At 41.5% G+C, this 27391-nt stretch overlaps 1 protein-coding gene across 13 annotated transcripts in view; it reads right to left on the reverse strand.

Moving 5' to 3' along the window:
* The window catches only part of SLC26A8 (solute carrier family 26 member 8), an 82014-nt gene that overhangs the window by 14999 nt on the left and 39624 nt on the right, over positions 1 to 27391 (reverse strand). For all 13 annotated transcript variants that reach the window (XM_042237069.2, XM_060403121.1, XM_060403123.1 and 10 more), the window contains 4 exons: positions 16145 to 16227; positions 10789 to 10936; positions 9734 to 9847; positions 4414 to 4491 (listed from right to left, as the gene is read on the reverse strand). In XM_042237069.2, coding sequence (XP_042093003.1) covers positions 4414 to 4491; positions 9734 to 9847; positions 10789 to 10936; positions 16145 to 16227 — 423 coding nt within the window. The remainder of the gene's footprint in view (positions 1 to 4413; positions 4492 to 9733; positions 9848 to 10788; positions 10937 to 16144; positions 16228 to 27391) is intronic.

Consider the following 27391-nt stretch of genomic DNA (forward strand, 5'->3'; position numbering starts at 1 on the left):
AATTAGCAAATTTAAAACACTGAGGACATTCCATTAAAAATGGGTATTGCCCTCTTGAAAAATAATTTGGCAATATATTAAGAAATACTAGAGCTTCCCAGGGGTGCATTAGTGGTAAAGAACCCACCTATCAATGCAGGAGACTTAAAATATGCAGATTTGACCCCTGGATTGGGAAGATCCCCTGGAGAAGGACATGGTAACCCACTCCAGTATATGCCTGGAAAAGCCCATGGACAGAGGAGCCTGGCAGGCTACAGTTCATAGGGTTGCAAACACTTAGACATGGCTGAAGGAACCGAGCAAGAAATACTGATTGATATGCTTTCATACAGAACTTTTGTTTTCCCCTTAGAAATCTAACCTAAATATAGAAAAGGGCAGATGTACAAAATTGCTCATTGTTGTGTTATTTATAATTTAAAACCTCAGATAAACTAATTTAAACTGACTAATAAGTGATAGTAAGAGTATCATGTTATATATGAAGTTAACAAGAATACCAGATTGTGTGTACAGTTAGATCACAATTACACAATGGAAAGGCTGCTTCCCTGGTGGTTCAGTGGTAAAGAATCTGCCTGCCAATGCAGGAGACGCAGGTTCAATCCTTGTGGTTGGGAAGATCCCCTGGAGAAGGAAATGGCAACCCACTCCAATGTTCTTGTCTGGGAAATCCCATGGATAGAGGAGCCTGGCAGGCTACAGTTCATGGGTTGCAAAGAGTCAGACATGATTTAGTGACTAACAACAACATACAAAGTAAATACCATCTGTTTATAGAGAATAATATGGGTTAGGTATATGCCAAAATGTTAATAGTGGTTTATTTGTGATTGTGGCTTCAGGGACTGCCACCTCAGTGTGTGACCAATCTATCTAAAAAAATAGATTTTTATCTATTATGAATTTTCCAAAGTTTAAAAAGTAAGCATGTCTCCTTTCGTAATGGAAAGACAGTGTCTTAAGTATAAGAAAATGAAGATCAATATCCATAGGGGTATAAAATCATCAGGGCCTCGAAGTAAAATCTCACAGACTTTAAGATACGTTTCTCATCCTTTTCATAGCCATCTAGCCAATTTGAGCTGATCCCACTTTTGGAAGTGGCTTGGACCCGGGCTGACTCTGGTTCTCTGAGGTTACTCAGTGACCAGCTGGATGCAACAAGTCAGCAGAGGCAGGAGGAACAAAAATGAAGTCAGCAGAAATTACTTGTTTTGCAGCTTTATCTTCTTACCAGTCAAGAATCTCCCCAAATTTCTGCAATTAGCAGGGAGATGTGGTAGAAAAGACAAGAAATTCAACTTCAACTTTATAAGACTTTTGGCTTGAGGTATGAAGTACGAGGGCTCCTGAGGTATGAAGTACGAGGGCTCCTGAGGTATGAAGTACGAGGGCTCCTGAGGTATGAAGTACGAGGGCTCCTGAGGTATCTCAGTGGTAAAGAGTCCACCTGCCAATGCAGGAGACACTGGAGACGTGAGTCTGATACCTGGGTCAGGAAGATTCCCTGGAGCAGGAAATGGCAACTGTTGCAGTGTTCTTGCTTGGGGAATTCCATGGACAGAGGAGCCTGGTGGGCTACAGTTCATGGGGTCACAAAGAGTTGGACAGGGCTGAAAAACTGACCACACACACCGAGTATGACAGGGAAACAAATCTTTTTCATGAAATATACAATAAAAATTTTACCTTTCTGAATATTTAAGATAAAACATGCTCATGTGCAAAGAAGAATTGAATTTATATATATTTCCCATCATACAAGAGATAACATTTTGGTATAGCCTATGTATTTTTTTTCCACACAAAATTGGAACAATATGTATTACATTAAAAAAAAATGTATATTGGGTCCCTTGCTCACTAGTTGAGATCCTTGCCAGGATGCTCTACCAATTACTCTCCCAAGAATTTTGCAACAAACTGCCCATAGTCATTCACAGAAGGAAGAATAGGTGCTTCCTAGAGGGGTGGGATGGGAGGGGAAGCTCAACAGGGAGGGGACATATGCATACATATGGCTGACTCACGGTGCTGTACTGCAGAAACTAACAGAACGTTGTAAAGCAGTTACACTCCAATAAAATCAGGAAGGAATCATTCATAGTTTAATCCTCAGAGAGAGCCACGGTTATAGAAATTCAGTTATTCCACTGATCAGATTGTGTTCGCATTTTCTCACCCAGCAACATCCTAACTAGATGATGTAAAAATAACGTGCTAGAACATGGTTGGCCAAAGGCAGGGGCTGTTCTATCCCCAACATATTTATTGTAAGGAGGGGCTTACCTGCTTTTATCACTGTGCATGCATGCATGTGGGACTCTTTGGAACCCCACTGTAACCCACCTCTGTAAGGTGGACTGTAACCCACCTCTGTCCATGGGATTTTTGAGGCAAGAATACCAGAGTGGGTTGCAATCTCCTTCTCCAGGGGATCTTCCCAACCCAGGGATCGATCCCATATCTCCTGCATCTGCTGACTTGGCAGGAAGATTCTTTACCACTGAACCATCTGGGAAGCCTTACTTTTATCACTACCCTGCAGTGAATTCGGACAGATTTTTATTTGAGATTTTTTTTTTAAAATTCTGATTCTTCAGGCTATAAAGGAAAAATATCACTGTCCAAAGTAAATTGGTGAGTGGCCCACCAAAAATAGACTCCCAAGAGTTATAGCTCCAAAGATGCTGCATAAGCTCCATTCTGGAGATGACTTCTGCTGGGAATCAAAAGACAGCTTGTGTGATAAACACAAGCTTAATCCCACCCACCATGCATATATTCCATGGCTGGTTTCCAAGATCCCTGAATCACAAGAACCAAAGGCAGCAACAGGCTTAAGATGGTCCTGTTCTACTGAAACGTGATAGTCACCAGGTGGAAATGTTGTTTAGTTGCTAAGTCGTGTCCAACTCTTTTGTAACCCCATGGACTGTAGCTTGCCAGGCTCCTCTGTCCATGGGATTTCTCAGGCAAGAATACTGGGCTGGGGTGGGTTGTCATTTCCTTCTCCAGGGCATCTTCCCGACCCAGGGATTGAACCTGTGTCTCCTGCTTGGCAGGCGAATTCTTTACCACTGAACCACCAGGGAAGTCCCAAACATGTTCAAAAGGATGGGTATAATATTTACAACCACTCCAGCTTAGGGACTGCTACATAAGTGGGTAACCAAGCTCCTGGACCAGGAATAAAATCTCCTCCCTTGCTGCTGCTGCTTAGTCGCTTCAGTCATGTCCAGCTCTGTGTGACCCTATGGACTGTAGCCCACCAGGTTCCTCTGTCCATGTTATTCTCCAGGCAAGAGTACTGGAGTGGGTTGCCATGCCCTTCCTTCAGGGGATCTTCCCAAGCCAGGGATTGAACCCAGGTCTCCTGCATTGCAGGCAGATTCTTTACCACTGAGCTACCAGGGAAGCCCTACCTCCCCATCTTAGTACTATCTAAAAATGACTAAAGGGAACCTGGAGGAAATTTCAAAAGAAATCACGGACACTGGGCATTGACCTATACTGTAACTTAGAACAGATTGATTATAGTCAGTAATTAATGCAACTGGCATCTCTAAATGTAAAGTCATCATTCTTTTCACACAAAGGGAAGAAATGGCATGTAAGTACACAGAGGCATTCTAGCTGAATACAGAATTAAAACTCAACTTTTAGTGTTGTGAACTGACCAAAAGGCAGGGTGGGAGCGGTAGGGAGATTGAGTTCACATGAATGCAGAACAAGGACTTCTGGAAACTGTTTAGGAAAACAGATGGCATGAATGCACAATGAGTTTCCAAGCCTGTGTTGGTAATGGGCGTTCTGGCATCTGAAGTCTATTTTGGTCATATTTAACTGAATCCTTACTTCTAAAAGCTTACTTTATAGCTAAAGCAATTTTTAAAAAAAGATTAATGAGGATGAGAAGAATCACAATTGTTTCTTGAGCGCTTATGATTAGCTCAAAACTGTTCTCTCTACATTATACATATTATCGTGTTTAACTCCTAGTCCTGTGAGGTGCTTAGTCACTCATTTGTGTCCAAGTCTTTGTGATCCTGTCCATGGGGATTCTCCAGGCAAGAATACTGGAGTGTTGAGGTTTGACAGAAAACAACAAAAATCTGTAAAGCAATTATCCTTCAATTAAAAAATAATAATACTAGAGTGGGTTGCCATGCCCTCCCACAGGGATCTTCCTAACCCACAGATCAAACCTAGGTCTCCTGCATCGCAGGTGGATTCTTTACCATCTGAGCCACCAGGGAAATCCTGTATGGTAGAGGCAGTTATTTTAAAGGAAAGGAACCAGAAATAGCCTGGGGCAACCACTGGAGATGAGCAGAATGCAGTTCCCCTCAGAGATGCCCCCACCAAGACGTGATCTGACTCAGGCATCTGATCAGGTCCACTTACGTTTGGCAGTTTGTAGAAAAAGTGTGCCATCTTCATCATCAGGAGCAGCATGAGGCCTGCGCCTACCAGAGATGCAAACTGAGGAGACAGAGCCAGTTGGAGAGAGATCATCAGGAATGGACTGGTCCCCGTCTGCAACTGAGGCCTTCTGCTTGGTGACAAGCATGTCATTTTTGTTTCTTTCTTAGAAGGGGCTGCGTATGTATGACCAGCTAACATCAGTGCATTTTCGGTAAGCTGACACTGTCAGTTCTTGTCACAATCCTCAACACACACCAGGTACTCAATAAATACTCATTGACTGCATGTATCAAGGTTTCCTGAAAAGTTCCAGATGGGCTTGGATATCTGAATCTATTTTGCCATTGCTTTGTGCTGTGAATCTGAAGTCTCCTAAAATCTGGCCTTCATTTCCTCTGAACTTCAACCTTCTTTGAATAGTTTTAAAAAGCCCTGGTAGACCCATCACTGAAAGCCCTAAAATCCCAACTGTTCCACTTCGCTCTTTTGGGGTTTGGATGGCTTCCCATCTAACAGCTTCAGTGGTGCTTCATCTTAATACCGTGATATTCACTTTTGATTTTCCTACTTTTGCTTCTCTCTGCCTCAATGCCATTAAAAAAAAAAAAAAGAAAAAGAAAGTTTAACGAACATGAGTCAGGGCTGTTGATAGCAGCTCTGGATCCTGTTCCAGCTGGGTTGACTCCTCTGGGTTCGTACTACTTGGGAAGCAGTGATTCAGCTTGTCAGATACAGGTAGAAAGCTAAAAAAACATAGTTCCCTTTATAATCTTAAGGCTCCCTGGACATAATCTTGAACTCATTATATCCTCTGTTGATAAACTTCCATTGGTTAAGTCCCTACTTAAACAGAAAAAAATCATACAAAGCAGTGTAATTTCCCATGGTGATAAGGGTGGAAGGGGGGATAAAACTGTAGCCACAAATCAAAACAACAGCACATACTAGCACAAACAAGCAACTTTAAATCTAAACCATTAAGTGACCATGTGGCAATGACTGTCTAATTTTTTTCCTCTTTTTTATTAGGTGTGAGAAAGACTTCCTATTGGGTTCTCTCTCACTGCTCACTGCTATTTGCCATAGAAACATGCCACTGAAAATAATTGCAATGAAATCAATGTTCTGCTTCCTTTTTTTCCCACCCGGACTGGTTCACAGCTATGGGACCAGCCCAGTGTGGAAAAGTTGAACCCTGAGAGAAGAATGTAGGCAGAAGGAGTCAGGAAAATGGATCACTGTAACTGAAACTCAGGAAGTTCTTGTGGCGAACATTTTATACACTGTGGAACTGAAAAAGGTAACTGAAGCCATAAGCATCTCCAGCCAGTGTATATCTCAGCCTGTTGCCACACTAAATTTTAGGGTCTAGCTTCAGGTGATCTCGTGCTATAGAAGAAACTGCTTTGCCTAGCACAGGAAACCATATCAGGACTTCTCCTTCCTACTACTCCTTTCCTCCAGAGTTCTTTGGATGACTTTTAGGGGAACAAAGACATACAGACACCAAAATTAGCTGTATAAAACCTAGTTTAAAATGACGATAGACCAAACACGGAAATCCCATAAATCTGGCTGCTCAGGGAGGCCTGCCAATAATTGTCTGTCCCCCAAGGCTGCTTCCCTGATAGCTCAGCTAGTAAAGAATCCGCCTGCAATGCAGGAGACCTGGGTTCAATCCTGGGTTGGGAAGATCCTCTGGAGAAGGGAAAGGCTACCCACTCCAGTATTCTGGCCTGGAGAATTCCATGGACTGCATAGTCCATGGGGTCACAAAGAGTCAGACACGACTGAGTGACTTTCACTTTCACTTTCATGGCTGCACACGAGAGGAGTGGGCTTTGGGGTCAGAGGGCCATCCTTGGTGGCGTTGTGCCTTAGGAGGATGCATGGTGAGTCTCAGAATCCCAGACTCAGCGCATGAACGGGGCCTAGAGGCAGCAAGCATGTATTAATACAACTTGACATCTCATGCATGTTTTGCTTTTCCGCTCTGATTTTCCATCACTTTTTCAGGCTTTCTTGAACCAAGACTGACCCTACCTTCTTCCCGGAGACTCAACGCAACGCGAGTTCCCATAAAGCACAGCCACAAGTGACATGAAGAGCCTCAGACAACAACTGCTCCACCATCAGTGGACAGAACATTACCATACCCCAACCAGCACACTAGGGACCTGGGGTAGAAGCTCTGCTGTCATCCAGTTTAATTCTCACAACTGAAAGGTTATCCTTATCTCCATCTTATCGATGAGGACTAGAGCCCCAGAAAGTGAAGGTAACTTCCCAAGGTCACACATCTAGGAACTACCGGGTCAGGTTTCAATCCACCTGGCCAACTGACTCCAAAATCCAGGCTCTCTCCACAGCCCCATTTGTTTTCTCTAAAGAGAATGCAACTCATTTCCTTTTGTGATGATTTCTTTCTTTTCTTTTTTAAAAATACTAACTCATTTTTAAAAGCAGTTCTGGGAATGAAGTAAGTCAGAAAGAGAAGAACAAATGCATAAATGCATACATGTGGAATCTAGAAAAATGGTACAGATGAGCCTATTTGCAGGGCAGGAATAAAGACACAGACGTAGAGAATGGACACGTACATGGACACAGACCTGGAAGAGGAGGGTGGGATGAACTGGAGAGTAGCACGCTACATACATACTGGATGAAAAGTAGTTAGTGGGGAGCTGCTCTGTAGCACAGGGAGCTTGGCTCCGCGCTTTGTGATGACCTGGGGTTGGAGAGGGGGTTGGGGACGATCCAAAAGGGAGGGGTTATGTGTATACATAAAACAGACTCATGACAGTACAGCAGAAACTAACGCAACATTGCAAAGCTCCAACTTAAAAAAAAAAAAAAAAAGGAATAGCGTAAAGCAGTTCTGGGAGCTTGGGGACAAGGCGAGAAGGCTCATCTTTGGAAAGCAGGGGACAAGGAAAGGAACACAATCATAGAGAAGAGGGAAACACAGGATCAGAACTGGATCAGCTAGAAGAGGGAGGGCAGTTCGGCTGGCCTGCCATCACTTAAGGTTCAGGCCAGGGCTGGAAGGGCTGATAGGTTTTGCTGCAACCAGTGAAGACAAGTTTCTAGACAGGGAGAAATTAAAGTGAAATCCAGACGCATTTTACACAGTGTTTATGTATGTCAGACATACATACATGCACACGTAAGTGGCTCTTGGTGGCCGGTCATGTCAAATAGAGTCAGCCCCTGAGCTTCTCTTTCCTGCAGTCCTGGGGAGCTTTGAAAAAATGAGGGTGTTCTCAGGCAGACTTAATTAAAAAGTCCCAAGAGAAGAAGGGGAGAGAGAAGAACCCCTGCTAGGGGATGAAGAAGGCTGAGTGAGTCCAGATCAGAAACTCGGATTGGAGGTGGGGAAGCTCAAACGTGGAGGGTCAGGGGCCTGGGGTGTTCTCTGCTTGAACTGGTGATTTGCCCTGGGCAAGTCAGGGTCTTGGGGAAGAGCTTACCAGCATCCTGAGGGACATGATTCCCTGTGAAGGGCCACTGCGCCACAGAGAGAGATGTCTTTGGCAGGGGAGAACGAAGCCACAGCAGAAAACAGGACAAGATTCACTTTGCCCAACAGGCTAAAGGCAATGCCAAAGCTGAACTGAAGCCCGTCTTCCTTCCCTCCATCTACACATACTCTAAACCTCTTATGGGGATCCAGAAAAGCCCCACTTCCTCCATCATTCTCCTTCCAGAAGTATTTATGGCACTTTAACATTTATTGTATTTATTCTGCACTTAATTTTACTTGCACTGTGATTTTTTTCCCACCATGTACATCTTTTCTCCCCAAATTTGTTATGCTTGTATACTAAATAAACAAAGCGTGTGGTCACAGGTTAAAGGGAACTGATGTCTGGAAAAGCTATTTCCATTTCTTCATATCATAAAATCCTCTTATTTTGACTTCACTTGCATAGAACATCACTGTTTTTTAACAAAACTCATCTTCCTTCTCTGATCAGACAGTAGTGCAGAAGAGCTACCCCTTAAAGGCCAGTGTGCTTGGTAGAAACTCTCTGACAACAAAACTCAGTCCACATAAAATTATACAGTCTTACTCTAGACCTGTGCTCTCACCACTGGCCAGTCTTCTTTTATTAGCTTTCTCCTGATATTTTACCCATAAGCTGTGACACTTTCTCTTTCCCCATTCGAGTTTTGTGTCCATTCTTCTGACACTTTAAGGTTTTTTTTAAATGTGGTCCATTTTTAAAGTCTTTATTGAATTTGTTACAATATTGCTTCTGCATTATGTTTTGTTTTTTTGGCCCCAAGGTATGTGTGGGATTTTGGCTTCCCAGCCAGAGACTGATCCCACACCCCCTGCATTGGAAGGCAAAGTCTCAGCCACTGGACCACCAGGGAAGCCCCTGACACTTTCCTTTCTGACCACAGTGACGACCCCCCCCGCCCCCCGCCGCTGTGCTGCTGTGGCCCCAGCTTGTCTTTGGCCTCTGCTTCTCTGCCTCCTGAACCCTGACTCAGTCCATGGGCTTATTCCAGGTTCAATTCTGATAGTTCTTTGACACTTACTCATGCTACGTAACTGAGATGGGATACCTCTCATGCTGTAAACTGTAACTTTTATCTGGTCAGTCTAAAATGCATGAATATTGGACTTAGAAAATCTCATGCCGGAAAACTGGACAGAGAGCTTGCCTTTAAAACTTTGCCACCATTCTTCTTTCCCTCTTCCCTTCCATATCCCCATATATTTAGTTTACTAATTCAGGATACCTGAAGAGGATCTGACCTAGACAATTTTCTCTTACACAAAGGTAGAATGAACGTAAATTCCATAAGCTCACCTAGACAAAGACCAGAGCCTCCTGCCATGTCCTTTGAGGAGTTAGAAAAGTTTCTAGTCCTGCTATCAAGAAGGCAAGAGTTGTCTTATTACTTTCACAGACTAGGACTGAGAATATATCTCCCCATAGAAAAAAAATGTTAATAGGTGATAGTTGGTTTACCTGAAATATTATCTTTTAGCTTTGCTACATGGAAAGTAGCTTCTTATGGGCTAATATATAGAAGCCTTTAACAATAATATTTTTACAGAAAATGATCTTCAAATTCCTCATTGACAGATAGCTTTTAAGACAAAAGCTAAGCAAAAATTAAGCCAAGCATGAGATCCAACAAGCATAATACAAATCTCTCCCAACAAGCATAACTGTAAAACGGCAGTATGGTTAAACTAATATATAATCCCCTTCTGTGAATATACATATAAACAGATATAATTATCTCTATATTAGAGATCAAATTCTATTGCACACACCTGTTGTCTTCCTCCAGTTTTATCCTGAATAATGGTCCTGGCAACAGCACCAGTAAACACGTAAGATCTGAAAAATGAACTGACGACATTGCAAAGGCCAATGGCTATTAAATCCTGTAAAGAAATGGCAAATACTTTAGGCCCGCTGTTTGTCGAAGAAGAAGGCTGACTTGAGTTTGCACTAAAGTTACACTGTTATTTCTTGTATATGAAGATAGGGTTGTTTATATCACTTCAAATAACACTGAAAGATTATTGGAAAGAACTGAAGGAAGGCAAATCTGATTTCTTCACTTTAGCTGAAGATCACAAGGAAAGCCCTCAAAGTGAGAAAACGAGACTTTTGCCTCATTATTCTCTTTCACATGATCACTAGGATGACAGAGAGACACAAAGTACTATTTTCTTGCTTCCTTTTATACTATCCTAAAGTCAAAGCGGGACACCAATGGAACCTGGGCCTTGGAGCGAAAGCCTGGGATCCTAACCACGAGGCACCAGCCCACGCCACAGGGCTTGTGTGATCTTCGTTCCCTGACCAGGGATTGAATCTTGGGCCACAGCAGTGAAAGCACCAAGTCCTAACCACTGAACCACCAGAGAAGTCCCCATGTTTCCTTTTTGATTTCTAGGGAATGGGCCAAACTCAGAATGGTTGGAGACTCTTTTTAAAAAGTGACAATGACTATTTCTGAGAAACCAACTGAATTATGCTATTAGCCTAGTTTTGACATTCCACTGTATTTCTTGTTGTGCCTTGGTATGTGGTTGACTTCTAAGGACTTGGTGGAAAGGAAGCTAAAAGGAGAGGAGAGGAACCCTGCCAACTTAACAACATATGCCTCCCTACCCTGTATCTATTCTAGAGTAACAACATGCATATTAATTCAGGTAGCTTCAGAGTTAAGGATGTCACACTTCTCCCTTATTTAATTGTAGCTCAACTAGTGGTCCAAGTGACTCTCTGGGTACAGTCTTCATTTTAGCAGAAGGCTCAGGTTAGAGAACAAAGATCAAAGGGTCCAAGAAAGTAATAGAAAGGCTTGCCCTCTCACCTGGTTGGAATTGACGTCATAGTTATGGAAACTGGCGATCTTCTTGCCCAGAAATATGAGCAAAAATGAGCTCACTAAAGCTAAGGAGAACGATTCTGCAAGAACTTCAGTAAGATTGCTCATATCTGGTGTTACAGGAAACAGGAAGCTGGAATAAAATGGTGGAATTATTCCTAGGTAGCAGGAGTCATTATGGGCACCTCCCCCCTCTATTCTCATCATACCTTCATCATCCGTATCAAAAGGCCTGACACCTTTTAAACATTTATTTATTTTTGGCTGCTTTAGGCTCTCATTGCTGCACGTGGGCTTTCTCTAGTGGCAGCAAGTGGGAGCTACTCTCTAGTGTGGTGCACGGGCTTCTCACTGGGTGGCTTCCCTCGTTGCAGAACTCAGGCTTTAGGCGTAGGAGCTTTAGTAGCTGCGGCGCTCCGGCTCTAGAGCACTGGTTTGGTAGTTGTGGCCCATGGGCACAGTCGGCCTGCCACATGTGGGATCTTCCTGGACCCAGGATCGAAAGGGTATCCCCTGCATTGGCAGGTGGATTTTTTTTTTTAACTTTTAATTTTATATTGAGGTATAGCCAATTAAGGCCTTCCCTGGTGGCTCAAAGGTAAAGAATCTGCCTGCCAAGCAAGAGATTTGGGTTGGGTTTCTGGGTTGGGAAGATCCCCTGGAGTAGGAAATGGCAGCCCACCCCAGTATTCTTGTCTGGGAAATCCCATGGACAGAGGAGCCTGGTGGACTATAGTCCATGGATTCGCAGAATTGGACATGAATGAGTACTCATGCACTTCTCCCCCAAACTGCCCTCCCATCCAGGCTGGCTGGAGGATTCTTAACCAGTGGACCACCAGGGAAGTCCCAGGCCTGACCTTTTTTCAAAAAATTAAGAGATAAAAAAAGAAACTGAGGCAGCAGCTTGCCAAAACTGCCAGCAAATCAAGCCCAGTTACAAAGGCCATTAAGAGAACATGATGTGCTTATCTTCTAGTTTGAGGTTTCTGCTAAGTGCCAGTGGCAACAAATAGAGCAGGCAAAACTACAAAACTTCATGAAAAATGGTTTATTTACACTATTTGAGATCATACCAGTGGGTTAGCAATAGGCAGATATCATATCTAAGATGGTTTAGAGCTAAAACCTCAATGTATTCCCTTCTAGTCAGACTCAAATCTTTCCAATTATAATTTTAGTCATTGTCCTTTATAAAAATTGTTCTGGTTCTTATCCAGTTTTTTAAAAACTGGGTAAAATCCTCATAACATGAAATTTACCATTTTACCCACTTTTAAATGTATAGTTCAGCGGTTTTTAAATACATTCATAATATGCAACCATTACCACCATCTACTCCATAGTTCTTTCATCTTGTAAAACTGAAACTCTATACTTATTAATCAATAACCCTCCATTTCCCCCCTCCCTCCAGCCTGACAAAAAACACCTGACTTTCTGTCTTTATGATTTTGACTACTAAGTACCCCAGATAAGTGGGCTCAAATAGTAATTGTCTTTTTGTGATTGGCTTATTTCACTTAGAATAATGCCCTTGAGGTTCATCTATGTTGTAGCTAATGCCAGAATTTCCTTCCTTTTCAAGGTTCAATAATATTCTATTGGATGGATATAACACATTCTGTTTATTCATTCATCCATTGATGGACATTTGTTGTTTCTTCCACATTTCAGCCATCGTGAGTAGCGCTATTATGAACATAGGTACAAAAATATCTCTTCAAGATACAGCTCTTGGGGGGAGTATAATTTGGGGGAAGTACATTTCCAGAAGTAGAATTGCTGGGTCAGGAAGCAACAGTTAGAATTGGACATGGAACAAGAGACTGGTTCCAAATAGGAAAAGGAGTACGTCAAGGCTGTATATTGTCACCCTGCTTATTTAACTTCTGTGCAGAGTACATCATGAGAAATGCTGGGCTGGATGAAGCACAAGCTGGAATCAAGATTGCCGGGAGAAATATGAATAACCTGAGATATGCAGATGATACCACCCTTATGGGAGAAAGTGAAGAGGAACTAAAAAGCCTCTTAATCAAAGTGAAAGAAGAGAGTGAAAAAGTTGGCTTAAAGCTCAACATTCAGAAAACAAAGATCATGGCATCTGGTCCCATCACTTCATGGGAAATAGATGGGGAAACAGTAGAAAGTATCAGACTTTATGTTTTGGGGCTCCAAAATCACTGCAGATGGTGACTGCAGCCATGAAATTAAAAGACGCTTACTCCTTGGAAGAAAAGTTATGACCAACCTAGATAGCATATTGAAAAGCAGAGACATTACTTTGCCGACTAAGGTCCATCTAGTGCTATGGTTTTTCCAGTGGTCATGTATGGATGTGAGAGTTGGACTGTGAAGAAGGCTGAATGCTGAAGAATTGATGCTTTTGAACTGTGGTGTTGGAGAAGACTCTTGAAAGTCCCTTGGACTGCAAGGAGATCCAACCAGTCCATTCTGAAGGACATCAGCCATGGGTGTTCTTTGGAAGGAATGATGCTAAAGCTGAAACACCAATACTTTGGCCACCTCATGCGAAGAGTTGACTCATTGGAAAAGACTCTGATGCTGGGAGGGATTGAGGGCAGGAGAAGGGGATGACAGAGGATGAGATGGCTGGATGGCATCACCGACTCGATGGACGTGAGTCTGAGTGAACTCTGGGGGTTGGTGATGGACAGGGAGGCCTGGCGTGCTGCGATTCATGGGGTCGCAAAGAGCTGGACACGACTGAGCGACTGAACTGAACTGATGGCAATTCTATTTTTAATTTTTTGAGGAATCAGCATACTACTTTCCACAGTGGCTGTACGTTTCACACTCCCACTAACAGTGCACACGGGTTCCATTTTCTCCACATCCTCATCAAATATTTGTTATTTTCTGTCTGTTTTAAAACAGTAGCCACCCTAATGAGTATGGGGTGGTATCTCACAGTAGTTTTGATTTGCATTCCCCAAATGATTAGTGATGTTGAGCATCTTATGTGCTCATTGGCCATTTGTATATTATCCTTGGAAAAATGTGTATTCAAATTCCTTCCCCACTTTTTGAATCAGGTTGTCTGTTTTCTATTGTGTTTTAGGAGTTCTCTATGTATTTTGGATATTAATTCCTTGTCATACATAATTTGCAAATATTTTCTCCTATTCTATGAGTTGTCTTTTTTCTCTGTTGATAGTGTCTCATTATACACAAGAGATTTTAATTTTTTGCCCAAGTTTGTGTCAGTAAACCTTAAATATTTAGTATGATAACATTAATAGTACACACCTACTGCTTTTTCCTTCCTGGTGTTCTCTGTACATTCAGTTCTTTGTTAGCCATTTAAAGAGGGATGCAGATATGGAAGGAACTAACATAAATTATTCAATTTTCCTAATCTCTAGCAACCTTGGATAGACAAGCAATGCTGCTGCTGCTGCTGCTCCTGCTAAGTCATTTCAGTCGTGTCCAACTCTGTGCGACCACATAGACGGCAGCCAACCAGTCTCCCCCATCCCTGGGATTCTCCAGGCAAGAACACTGGAGTGGGTTGCCATTTCCTTCTCCAATGCATGAAAGTGAAAAGTGAAAGTGAAGTCGCTTAGTCGTGTCCGACTCTTCGCAATCCCATGGACTGCAGCCTACCAGGCTCCTCTGTCCATAGGGTTTTCCAGGCAAGAGTACTGGAGACGGGTGCCATCGCCTTCTCTGAGATAAGCAGTAAAGAGAGGTTAAAAGCAATACCTAAAATTAAATTTCTGAAATGCTTTTTCTCTATCTGTACACTTGAATCTTATGATAAAATATAAGCAGAGGTTAACTGTGTGGTTTTGAAGTCATTAATAACAGCAGCAATACTAAGTATAGTAGAGGGGTTATTCTACTAGATTTTGGAATTAAATAGAAATGGGTTCAGAAAGTAGCTCTGATGCTACTTTCAGAGAAGTAGATGAATAATTTAAACTTGGTAACTCTTAGTTTCCTCAGCCAAAAAAGAATATCTTGTAGTAATACTACAAGGAACGAATGAAATAAAATAATTATGTAAAGCATCAGTCTCATTGTTGCTCTTGTCATTTTTCCGCAGAGGGCAGAGACTTATTTTCCATAGCGTTTCCTGGTACCTAGGTTGTCTGCTCACAGTTTAAAAAAAAACTGAACAATATTTTACATGTATTTAATCATCACCAGATTTCACTGAGAAGTGGTAGTATATGAGATTATCTGGCTGCCTCAAAGTAGCATCTGTTTTGTATGCTGAAGGTTAAGCGGTATCACTGACTCGTTGCTATATTCTCTGTTGAAGAGCATGAGGAAGTGAATAACGCTCCTCAAAAACCTTCTTATGAGTCAAGAAACTGTGTTATGTTGCCTTTCTTAGCTAAAATGATTCATCTGGTCAAGGTTAAAGAAATAATTCCCTGACAGAAGCAAGAGTGAGGCCCCATAGTCACTGGTAGGAACCATAATGTAAATTAATTGCAAGTCCTTAAGAACTCTGTAATGCCAGACTACTTGGAGAAGGCTTTCCACTGAAAGTGATAAAGTGATGCAGCTCAAGGACACTGAGTCAGTCTAAGTAGGTGAAGACAGAAGGGATGCTGAACACCGAACCCCAGGAGAGAGGCTTGGAAAACAGAGCTATGTCTTGTCCCATCCCTGAGGGTAATCAGACAGGTTTGGAGGTTGAGAAGGTTCATGATGTGCTGCGAGAAAAATACAGGAGTCTCCCTGGTTTTCCAGTTTACTTGGGTTAGGGGATTGGCTCAACCATGGGAAGAGAGTCAAAGGCTGTCCAGAGAAGAAACACAGGCTTGTCCCTTAGAACCTCTGTTCTAAAGTGAACTTGAGTCCATGACCCAAATTTGCCTGTGGAACACGACTGAAGTGACCTAGCAGCAGCAGCAGCAGCAGAGACTGTTACCTGAGAATTTTTTTTTTTTTTAAGTTAATACATAGAAGCTAATTAAGTAGAGTTGGAGACCAGCAGGGGGAGCACTCACACCCTGAGACCACTGCAGAGCCCAACAGGAAGAAGAAAGACTCCTTGCGGGCCAAGGACTCAGCTGATGAAAAGCCATAGACTCTGCTTACCTTGGCCAACCCCCCCTCCCCAGTTTTATTTTTCCCTCTATGAAAACCTCTTCCCCTGCTGTAGGAGGACTTGCATGTGACTTGCCGTGCTTGCACACCCCAAACTGCAATTCTCTGCTGATCTCAAGTAAACCCGTCTCTGCGGGAGAAATAAGTGGCATGCTATTGATTTTGGTCAATGATACAAATCCGGCTATGTGGTCAGAGGCTAAGAGGAGGTAACAGGAAGGAGAAAGTAGTCTTGAAAACTGGAATTACCAACCTATAAGGTATCATCTCAATGAGCATCAGGCTGTTTTCCGTGGCCATGTTTACCTTGTTTGAAAATGCAGCAAAGCCAAGAATCTGTAGGAGTTTAAAAAGAAAAGGCATGTGATCACCTAAATATTATGCAAAGCAGAGGTGCCCATAGTCTCTGGCAGGACAGGGCAATATATGGCAGTGCCTGTGCATGGAGGCTGGAGAAAGAGGCAGGGCCAGTTCAGTGGAGCAACAAATGCAGAAGACCTTCCTGACTCTTTTGGCTCCAACATAACCAGAATGAAAAGCAACTGCACGTCTGACATAGTATTAGTAACGGGAACAAATGGATGGCCTGGACTTCTCTTTCCTCACCAACTTTAAACATCTGGACCAAGTATAAACATGCTTTCAGGTAATAGCTGTACCAAGGCTTCAATTTTAAAAGTTCTAAAATCTAGGTACACTGTCTTAATATAAATAAGTCCTTCGGGGGATTGTTGACATGTATTGATAATCATTAATAATTGTCAATAAGGCAATTGTCGATAAGGCAGCATTTGATAGCACATACAAAAAAAATTGCTTTAGCAAAGCAATTACTTGCTTGCTTTTTCCTTTCTGTTCATTTCCTTCTGAAATGCCAAGTGTCCCTTCCATTTCATCTAGAATGAAAACAGACAACCTAGAAGCTGTTACACCTTATAAAGATCTCACACCAGAGCAAATTAAAGCAGAGACAAAAGAAGTCAATGCCCTAGTTTTAAAATAATAATTATATAGTTGCTTTACCTTGTTCCCCCTACTAACACATAAATCTTTTCTCAGAATCTACTCTAAGAGTTCAGCCAGATACTGACCAGGATAGCAGTTGGTTTACCTGTGATGCTCTGATCAGATGATGACCCCTAGGAAGCCTACAGATCAGAATGGAAGGAAGATCTGAACCAACAGAGAAGCTCTGTGATCTTTATATAGCTAAGGGACAAGAAGTGTGGCAAGTGGCCAAGAAACTCTTATTCTTGCTCATAAAGGAAAATAGAGAAAATATGAAAAGTTTAAAACCAGAAATAAATCACCCAAAGACAACTACCAGTGGTGCTGTTTTTGGTGTTTGCTATACAGCTTGAATATATACATATACAAATACACACATATACATTAATTATGAATATACAGTATATACAATTTCTCATATCTGTGGAACTCTTGAGTTGTCAGGTTTTGTAATTTTTTTTAAACCTGGATCTCAAATATTGCCTTGAAATTTTCCCTTAAGATTTGAGACTACCATCTGAAGGACAGATTGCTGGGTTTCCTCCAGCACATCTGAGCAGTTTCTGAGGGGGTGCTGTGAGCTTTTCACCACCTACACCACAGCAGCTCTCATCCTCTGTCCTGTACTTCCCTCATTTCCAGGCGAAACAGGGAGGTCTTGTCTTTTTCCAATTTTAAATCCCTGCTATGTAGCAGAAAATGTTCCCTGTCACTTGACTTGACACGTGTATAAGTAATGTTGTTGTTTAGTCGCTAAGTCGTGTCTGACTCTTTTGCGACCCCATGGACTGTAGCCCGCCAGGCTCCTCTGTCCATGGGATTTCCCATGCAAGAATACTGGAGTGGGCTGCCATTCCCTTCTCCAGGAGATCTTCCCCACCCAGGGACTGAACCCATGCGTCCTGCACTGGCAGGTAGATTCTTTACCACTGAGCTAACAAGGAAGCATAGTAATGTATTGCAGACTTCAATAACCTTCAAGTATAAATCAGGTCACAACAAAGTTTGATGCCTAAATTGCAATAATTCAAAATCTCCACCAACATTTATGGCTGGAGCTCAGTTTATCCCCCCCACCCCCTTCACTTCATGGTGCATCCTAATTATTTATAGCATTCCCCAAAGAAACATCTTAACTGTGGCTCACAAACCAGTCTGTGAGCCACAGTCAACCTACAGCATCCTCTATCCACTTACTTCTCTCCTTTCCTAATAGCCCCGATTCATGGGGTCGCAAAGAGTTGGACATGACTGAGCGACTCAACTGAACTGAATGTTAACGTTAAAGCCTTTGAGGTTGCTTAAAGGGACATCACTATGATCCCTGCTGCTGATGTCTCTTAAAAAAGGGCTGATTTGGGAAAATGTGGATAGACCTTAAGGGCATTATGATAGAGACAAATACTGCATGCAATCACTTATATGTGCAATCTAAAAAGAAAAAAGAAAAAGAAAACAGTTGGACTCATACCAACAAAGAGTAGTTGGTTTACCTGTGATGCTCTGATCAGATGATAACCCCTAGGAAGCCTACAGATCAGAATGGAAGGAAGATCTGAACCAACAGAGAAGCTCTGTGATCTTTATATAGCTAAGGGACAAGAAGTTGGTTGCCAGCGACTGGGGGGTGAGGGCATTAAGAAAGTTGAAGAAACAGTGCAAACTTTCAGCTATAGGATGAATAAGATCTAAGGATCTGACATAAAACATGGTGACTATTGTTGATAACATCGTATTATATACTTAAAATTTGCTAAGAGACAATATTCTCACCAGGAAAAAAAAAAGGATCAGTACATGAGGTATGGCTGTGTTAATTCACTAGATGGAAGACATCCTTTCATAATGTATACGTCTATCAAATCATGGTGCACACGTCAAATATCTTACAGTTTTATACCTGAATAAAGCTGGCGAGAAAGAGAGACAGAGAGAGACAGAGTGCACTGACGCCTGTGTCACAGGTGCCATCTGCTGGCCACTCCGAAGCCTCAGCTTCCCAAGACGCAGGAGCTGGTCTGGGTTCCGTGAGGAGAGGCTGCCCCTGACTCCAGTCCCCAAACTCCTCATGCACACTGTCCCGGGCTCTAGGGCTCCGCTCTTTGTGTACAGTGTTTTGGAAGGCCTTTTGTAAAAGCAGCCATTCACCTTTGGCCTTTATTAACTGATAGCTTTTTAACTATTCCAAGGAAGAAAGAATGTACCCCTCAAGAAGCAGACAACAGTTATGAGACAGAGCTTGGTGTCCGTTTCCAAAGCAATTCCCATACTCTTTCAATCATGGAGAGTGTGGCTCTGGATTAGTTCGCATAGAATAGGTTATACTGTGGCAATATACAGACCACGGGATCTTAGTGCCCTAACATGTGAAAGTTATTTTTTTGCCCATGAGAAGTCCATTGTGGGTCAGTGTCTCTTCAGGGCAGCTTCTTTGCAAACAGTGCCTTGGAGATCCAGGCTAATTCCACCTGGAGACTCTATCATCTCAATGTATAGCCCCTACGATCACTACAGCAGGGGACGAAAGAACACTGGGGACTCATGCCTGTTTTCATATGTTTTGGCCCCAAAGTCACATGGTCCTGCCTAACTACAAGGGCAGCTGGAAGATACAGGCGAGCACATGGTGAATTCTAAATATCTCGGTCGCAGAACACTTCTTAAAGGGAAAATAATTCTCATGGATGCCCAAAGATTCAGCGATCCTTGTAAGAAATGCTGACTTTAAAAACCTGAGCTTTATGAAAATGGCTTTACTATTGTGAAAATGTTAAATATAACTGCACAAGATAAATTTTAAAAAGAAAATTTTTCTTTTTTTGGCCATGCCACATGGCTTGTGGGATCTTAGTTCCCTGGACCAGGGATTGAACCTGCATCATCCATAGTGAAAGCGAGGCATCCTAATCAGCAGACTGCCAGGGAAATCCCCTAGATTTCTTAAAAGAAACAAGAAATGTTATCATTTAGACAACATTACAAAAAAATTCTCAAAAAGAAAAAAGAGCCATATTTATCCAGCAGTGCAACAAGTAATGCGTCTGACTGTGGACGGATCAGAAGGTTCCAGGTTTGACTCCTGGCTGGCTCACAGTGCACATTTTGGGCCTCCCTGGGGGCTCAGGCAGTAAAGAATCTGCCTGCAATGCAGGAGACCTGGGTTTGATGCCTGGGTCGGGAAGATCCCCTAGAGAAGGGAATGGCAACCCACTCCAGTGTTCTTGCATGAGAAATCCCACGGACAGAGAAGCCTGGCGGGGTACAGTCCATGGGGTCGCAAAAAGAGTTGGACATGACTGAGTGACTAACACAACCAACCTGATCTAAAAAAGACAAAAGATTTCAAAAAAAACCTGGTACATACACATAAGCGCACACCTCCACCAGGAACGCCTCCTCCCTGAATCCAGCTCTGCCACTTGGTGACACGGATTCACTTAACATCTCATCTCCCTCAATTTCTTTACTGTAGCAGAATGAGAGTGAGAGAAGGCTGAATAAGAGTGTGCTTGCTGCTTTATTAAAATAGAAATGAAACCTCTACATGGAAGAACACAGAAACTCACCTGAGCATAGTCGGTTACGTATTTGTTTGAAAGAAAAAGATGTGAATAACTGAAAGTACAGAAATATCATTGTAGTTGACTTTGGATAGTGAAGCTATAGGAATTTCTTTTCCTCCATTTTTTTCTTCTTTATAAAAAAAAAAAATTGCTAGGATTCCCTGATAGTCCGTCCAGTGGTTAGGACTCTATGCTTCCACTCCTAGCGGCCCACGTTTGACCCCGGGTAGGGGAACTAAGATCCCACAAGCTGTGTACCAGGGCCGCCCGCCAAAAATGGATAGAATGAGCCTGTATTACTATCACAAGAGGGAATAAAAACCTTATTTTTCAAATAGTATGAAAAAGATGTAACAGATAAAAATCCTTTAAAAAAAGCATGTTTAAAAAATATAAGCTAGCGTTTAAAATTAAATGTATATATTCAGCTTTGTTATGAATCAGCATATGTTTTAAAAATATTATTTTTACAGTTCTCCTATGAACATTTCCCTTCCTAGGTTACTTGCTTTTTGTTTTATTCTAAATGACCTGAGCCACGAGTTTGGAGTATAAAACACCTACCAAAAAAACCCCTACTTACACCAATGGACAGATCATCTAGACAGAAAATTAATAAGGAAATACAACCTTTAAATGGCACATTAGACCAGATAGATTTAATTGATATTTACAGGACATTCCATCTGAAAGCAGCAGTATACATTTTCTTCTCAAGTGCACACAGAACATTCTCCAGGAGAGACCACATTTTGGGTCACAAATCAAGCCTCGGTAATGTAAGAAAATGGAAATCATATCAAGCATCTTCTCATCACAACACTATGAAATTAGAAATCAATCACAGGGGGAAAAAAAAAACTGTAAAGAACACGAACACATGGAGGCTACACAATATACTACCAAATAACCAATTAATCACTGAAGAAAGCAAAGAGGAAGTAAAAATACCTAGAAACGAATGACAATGGAAACACAATGATTCAAAACCTAAAGGATGCAACAAAATCTGACATCTAAAGCACCTAGAGAAAGAAGAACAAACAAAACCCAAAGCTGATAGAAAGGAGGAAGTCATAAAGATTAGAGCAGAAATAAATGAAATAGAGATGAAGAAAACAATAGAAAACATCAATGAAACTACAAGTTAGTTCTTAAAGAGTTAAACAAAACCTTTAGCCAGACTTATCAAGAAAAAAGAAAGGGAAACGGCTCAAATCAATAAAGTTAGAAATGAAAAAGAGAAGTTACAACTGACACTACAGAAACACAAAGGATCACAAGAGACTACTACAAGCAACTGTATGCCAATAAAATGGACAATCTAGAAGAAAGGGACAAATTCTTAGAAAAGAACAAACTTCAAAGGCTGAACTAGGAAGAAACAGAAAATGTGAGCAAACCAATCACAAGCAATGAAATTGAAACTGATTAAAAATCTTCAAGCAGAACTTCCCCGGTGGTGCAATGGATAAAAATCCAACTGGTAATGCAGGGGACACGGGTTTGATCCCTGTTCCGGTAAGATTCCACATGCCGTGGAACAACGAAGCCCATACACTGCAATGACTGCTCCCACGTGCCACAACTAGTGAGCCCAGGTGCTGCAACTACTGAAGGCTGTGGGCCGGGAGCCCGTGCTCTGCAACAAGAGAAGTCACCACAATGAAAAACCCCACATGCTGCAACCAAAAGCAGTCCCTGCTCACTGCAGTTCTGCTCACTGCAACTAGAGAAAGCCCATGCAAAAGAAATGAAGACCCAGGGCACCCAAGAAAAAAATCTTTCAACACACGAAAGTTCAGGACCATATGGCTTCATAATTCTATCAAGCATTTAGAGAAGAGTTAACATTTATCCTTCCAAAAAATTGCAGCAGGAGGAACACTGCCAAGCTCATTCTATGAGGCCATCATCACTCTGGTTTAAAAACCAAACAAAGCTATCTCACACAAAAAAGGAAAATTACAGGGCAATATTACTGATGATCATGGAAAAAGCAAGAGAATTTCAGAAAAACATCTACTTCTGCTTCATTGACTACGCTAAAGCCTTTGATTGTGCGGATCACAACAAACTGTGGAAAAGTCTTCAAGAAATGGGAATACCAGATGACCTTACCTGCTTCCTGAGAAACCTGTATGCAGGTCAAGAAGCAACAGTTAGAACCAGACATGGAACAACAGACTGGTTCCAAATAGGAAAAGGAGTACATCAAGGCCATATATTGTCACTGTGCTTATTTAACTTATATGCAGAATACATCATGAGAAACGCTGGGCTGGATGAAGTACAAGCTGGAATCAAGATTTCCAGGAGAAATAGCAATAACCTCAGATATGCAGATGACACCACCCTTATGGCAGAAAGTGAAGAGGAGCTAAAGCACCTCTTGATGAAGGTGGAAATGGAGAGTGAAAAAGCTGGCTTAAAACTCAACATTCAAAAACTAAGATCATGGCATCCGGTCCACACTTCATGGCAAATAGATGGGGAAACAATGGAAACAGTGACAGATTCTATTTTCTTGGGCTCCAAAATCACTGCAGATGGTGACTGCAGCCATGAAATTAAAAGGCGCTTGCTCCTTGGAGGAAAAGTGATGACAAAACTAGACAGCGTATTAAAAGCAGAGACATCAGTTTGCCAACAAGGGTCTGTATAGTCAAAGCTATGGCTTTTCCAGTAGGCATGTATGGATGTGAGAGTTGGACCGTATAGAAGGCTGAGCACCAAAGAACTGATGCTTTTGAACTGTGGTGTTGGAGAAGACTCTTGAGAGTCCCTAGGACTGCAAGGAGATCAAACCAGTCAGTCCTAAAGGAAATCAATCGGGAATAGTCATTGGAAGGACTGATGCTGAAGCTGAAGTTCCAATACTTTGCCCACCTGATTAGAAGGAAGAGTTGAATCATTAGAAAAGACCTTGATGCTGGGAAAGACTGAAGGCAGGAGGAGAAGGGAATGACAGAGGACGAGATGGTTGGATGGCATCACTGATTCAATGGACATGAGTTTGAGCAAGCTCTGGGAGATGGCAAAGGACAGGGAAGCCTGGTGTGCTGCAGTCCATGGGGTCGCAAAGATTGGACATGACTGAGCGACTGAACAACAACAACAAATCACTCATGAACACAGATGCAAAAATCCTCAACAAAATACTAGCAAACAGAACCCCACAAAACATTAAAATGACCATACACCATGATCAAGTGGGATTTATCCCAGGGATGCAAGGATTCATCAATATAAGCAAATCAATCAATGTGATACACCATACACAGATTGAAGAATAAAAACCATATGATCAACTCAACAGATGCAGAAAAAGCTTTTGACAAAATTCAATACCCATTTATGATTAAAAAAAAAGCTCTCCAGAAAGTGGATATAGAGGGAACCTACTTCAATATAATAAAAACCATACATGACAACCCACAGGAAATATTGTTCTCTCTGGTGAAAAACTGGAAGCATTTCCTCTATGATTAGGAACAAGAAAAGGATGTCCACTCTCATCACTATCACTAAGTAATAACTCAACATAGTTTTGGAAGTCCTAGTCATGGCAATCAGAGAAGAAAAAGAAATAAAAGGAATCCAGATAGGAAAAGAGGTAAACCTGTCACTGTTTTATAGATGACATAATACTATACATACAAAATCCTAAAGAGGCCTCCAGAGAATAACCAGAGCATATCAGTGCATTTGGTAAAGTTGTAGGGTATAAAATCAATACATAGAAATCTGTTGTATTCCTATACATTAACAAGGCAATATCGGAAAAAGAAATTAAGAAAACAATTTGTACTTATCACTGCAACAAAAGAATAAAATACTTAGGAATAAATCTACCTAAGGAGACAAAAAGACTTGTATTCAGAAGACTATAGGATACTGATGAAATAAATCAAAGACAACACAAACAGATTGAGAGACATACCCTATTCTTGGATTGGAAGAATCAATACTGTGAAAATGACTAGACAACTGAAGCAATCTACAGATTCAATTCAATCCCTATTAATTTGTATGGAAACATAAAATACTATAACCAGTCAAAGCAATTTTGAGACAGAAAAATGGAGGTGGAGGAATCAGACTCCCTGACTTCAGACTGTACTACAAGGCTACAGTAATCAAGACAGTGTGGTACTGGCATAAAGACAGAAATACAGATACATGTAACAGGATAGAAAGCCCAGAGGTAAACCCAGGTACCTATGGTCACCTAATCTATGACAAAGGAAGCAAGAATATACAATGGAGAAAAGACAGCCTCTTTTTAAAAAACTTGTTATTTTATAATTTCAGGTGAACAGCAATGGGATTCAGCCATACTTATATGTGTATTCATTCTCCCCCAAGAGACAGCCTCTTTAATAAGTGGTGCTGGGAAAACTGGACAGCTACATGTAAAAGAATGAAATTAGAACACTCCCTAATACCATACACAAAAATAAACTCAAAATGAATTAAAGACCTATAAGGCTGGACACTATAGTGTAAGGCTGGACACTATAAAACTCTTACAGAAAAAGCATAGGCAGAACACTTTTTGACACAAATTGCAGCAAGATCTTTTTTTGACTCACATACTAGAGTAATGAAAATAAAAACAAAAATAAATGAGACAATTAAACTTAAAAGCTTTTGCACAACAAAGGAAACCATAAACAAAACAAAAAGACAACCCTCAGCATGGGAGAAAATATTTGTAAATGAAGCAACTGACAAGAGATTAATCTCCAAAATAAACAAACAACTAATGCAGCTCAGTATTGAAAAAAAAAAATTGCCCAATGAAAAAATGGGAGGAAAACCTAAATGGACACTTCTCCAAAGACATATAGATGGTCAAAAGGCACATGAAAAGATGCTGAACACGACTAATTATTAGAGAAATGCAAGTCAAAACTACAATGAAGTATCACCTCATCTGGTCAGAATGGACATCATCAAAAAAATTTACAAACAGTAAATGCTGGAGAGAACGTGGAGAAAGGGAAACCTCCTACACTGCTGATGGGAATGTAAACTGGTACAACCACTATGGAAAACCGTATGGAGGTTCCTCAAAAACTAAAACTAGAATTACCGTTCTATTGGGTAGCATACGTCCCAGAAACCCCATTTCTGGGCAAATACCCAGAGAAAACTATAATTCAAAAAGACACTTGCATTCCAATGTTCACTGCAGCACTATTTACAATGGCCAGGACATGGAAGTAACCTAAATGTCCATCAACAAAGGAACAGATAAAGAAAATGTGATACATGTAAGATATACTCATCTGAATGCAAAGTTTCAAAGAATATTCTGCAAGGAGAGATAAGAAAGCCTTCTTCAGTGATCAATGCAAAGAAATAGAGGAAAACAATAAACGAGAAAGATTAGAGATCTCTTCAAGAAAATGAGAGATACAAAGGGCATTTCATGCAAAGATAGGCACAAAAAAGGACAGAAATGGTATGGACCTAAAAGAAGCAGAAGATATGAAGAGGCGGCAAGAATACACAGAAGAACTATACAAAAGAGATCTTAATGAACCAGATAACCACGATGGTGTGATCATCACTCACCTAGAGTCAGACATCCTGGAATGTGAAGTCAAGTGGGCCTTAGGAAGCATCACTACAAACAAAGCTAGTGGAGGTAATGGAATTCCAGCTGAGCTATTTTAAATCCTAAAAGATGAGGCTGTGAAAGTGCTGCACTCAATATGCCAGCAAATTTGGAAAACTCAGTCAGCAGTGGCCACAGGACTGGAAAAGGTGAGTTTTCATTCCAATCCCAAAGAAAGGCAATGCCAAAGAATGTTCAAACTACCCCACAATTGCGCTCACTTCATACACTAGCAAAGTATGCTCAAAATTCTCCAAGCTAGGCTTCAACAGTACATGAACTGAGAACTTCCAGATGTTCAAGCTGGATTTAGAAAAGGCAGAGGAACCAGAGATCAAATTGCCAACATCTGCTGGATCATAGAAAAAGCAAGAGGATTCTAGAAAAACATCTACTTCTGCTGACTACACTGAAGCTTTGGACTGTGTGGATCACAACAAACTGTGGAAAACTCTTTAAGAGATGGGAATACCAGACAACCTTATCTGCCTCCTGAGAAGCCTGTATGCAGGTCAAGAAGCAACAGTTAGAACCAGACATGGAACACAACAGACTGGTTCAAAATTGGGAAAGGAATACATCAAGGCTGTATACTGTCATCCTGCTTATTTAACTTTATATGCAGAGTACACCATGAGAAATGCCAGGCTGGATGAAGCACAAGCTGGAATCAAGATTTCCAGGAGAAATATCAATAATCTCAGATATGCAGATGACACCACCCTTATGGCAGAAAGTGAAGAGGAGCTAAAGTGCCTCTTGATGAAGGTGGAAAAGGAGAGTGAAAAAGCTGGCTTAAAACTCAACATTCAAAAACTAAGATCATGGCATCCGGTCCACACTTCATGGCAAATAGATGGGGAAACAATGGAAACAGTGACAGATTCTATTTTCTTGGGCTCCAAAATCACTGCAGATGGTGACTGCAGCCATGAAATTAAAAGACGCTTACTCCTTGGAAGAAAAGTGATGACAAAACTAGACAGCGTATTAAAAAGCAGAGACATCAGTTTGCCAACAAAGGTCTGTATAGTCAAAGCTATGGCTTTTCCAGTAGGCATGTATGGATGTGAGAGTTGGACTGTATAGAAGGCTGAGCGCCGAAGAACTGATGCTTTTGAACCGTGGTGTTGGAGAAGACTCTTGAGAGTCCCTAGGACTGCAAGGAGATCAAACCAGTCAGTCCTAAAGGAAATCAATCGGGAATAGTCATTGGAAGGACTGATGCTGAAGCTAAAGTTCCAATACTTTGCCCACCTGATTCGAAGAGTTGAGTCATTAGAAAAGACCTTGATGCTGGGAA

The sequence above is a fragment of the Ovis aries genome, chromosome 20, assembly GCF_016772045.2.
Source record: "Ovis aries strain OAR_USU_Benz2616 breed Rambouillet chromosome 20, ARS-UI_Ramb_v3.0, whole genome shotgun sequence".
In the NCBI taxonomy this organism is placed as follows: Eukaryota; Metazoa; Chordata; class Mammalia; order Artiodactyla; family Bovidae; genus Ovis; species Ovis aries.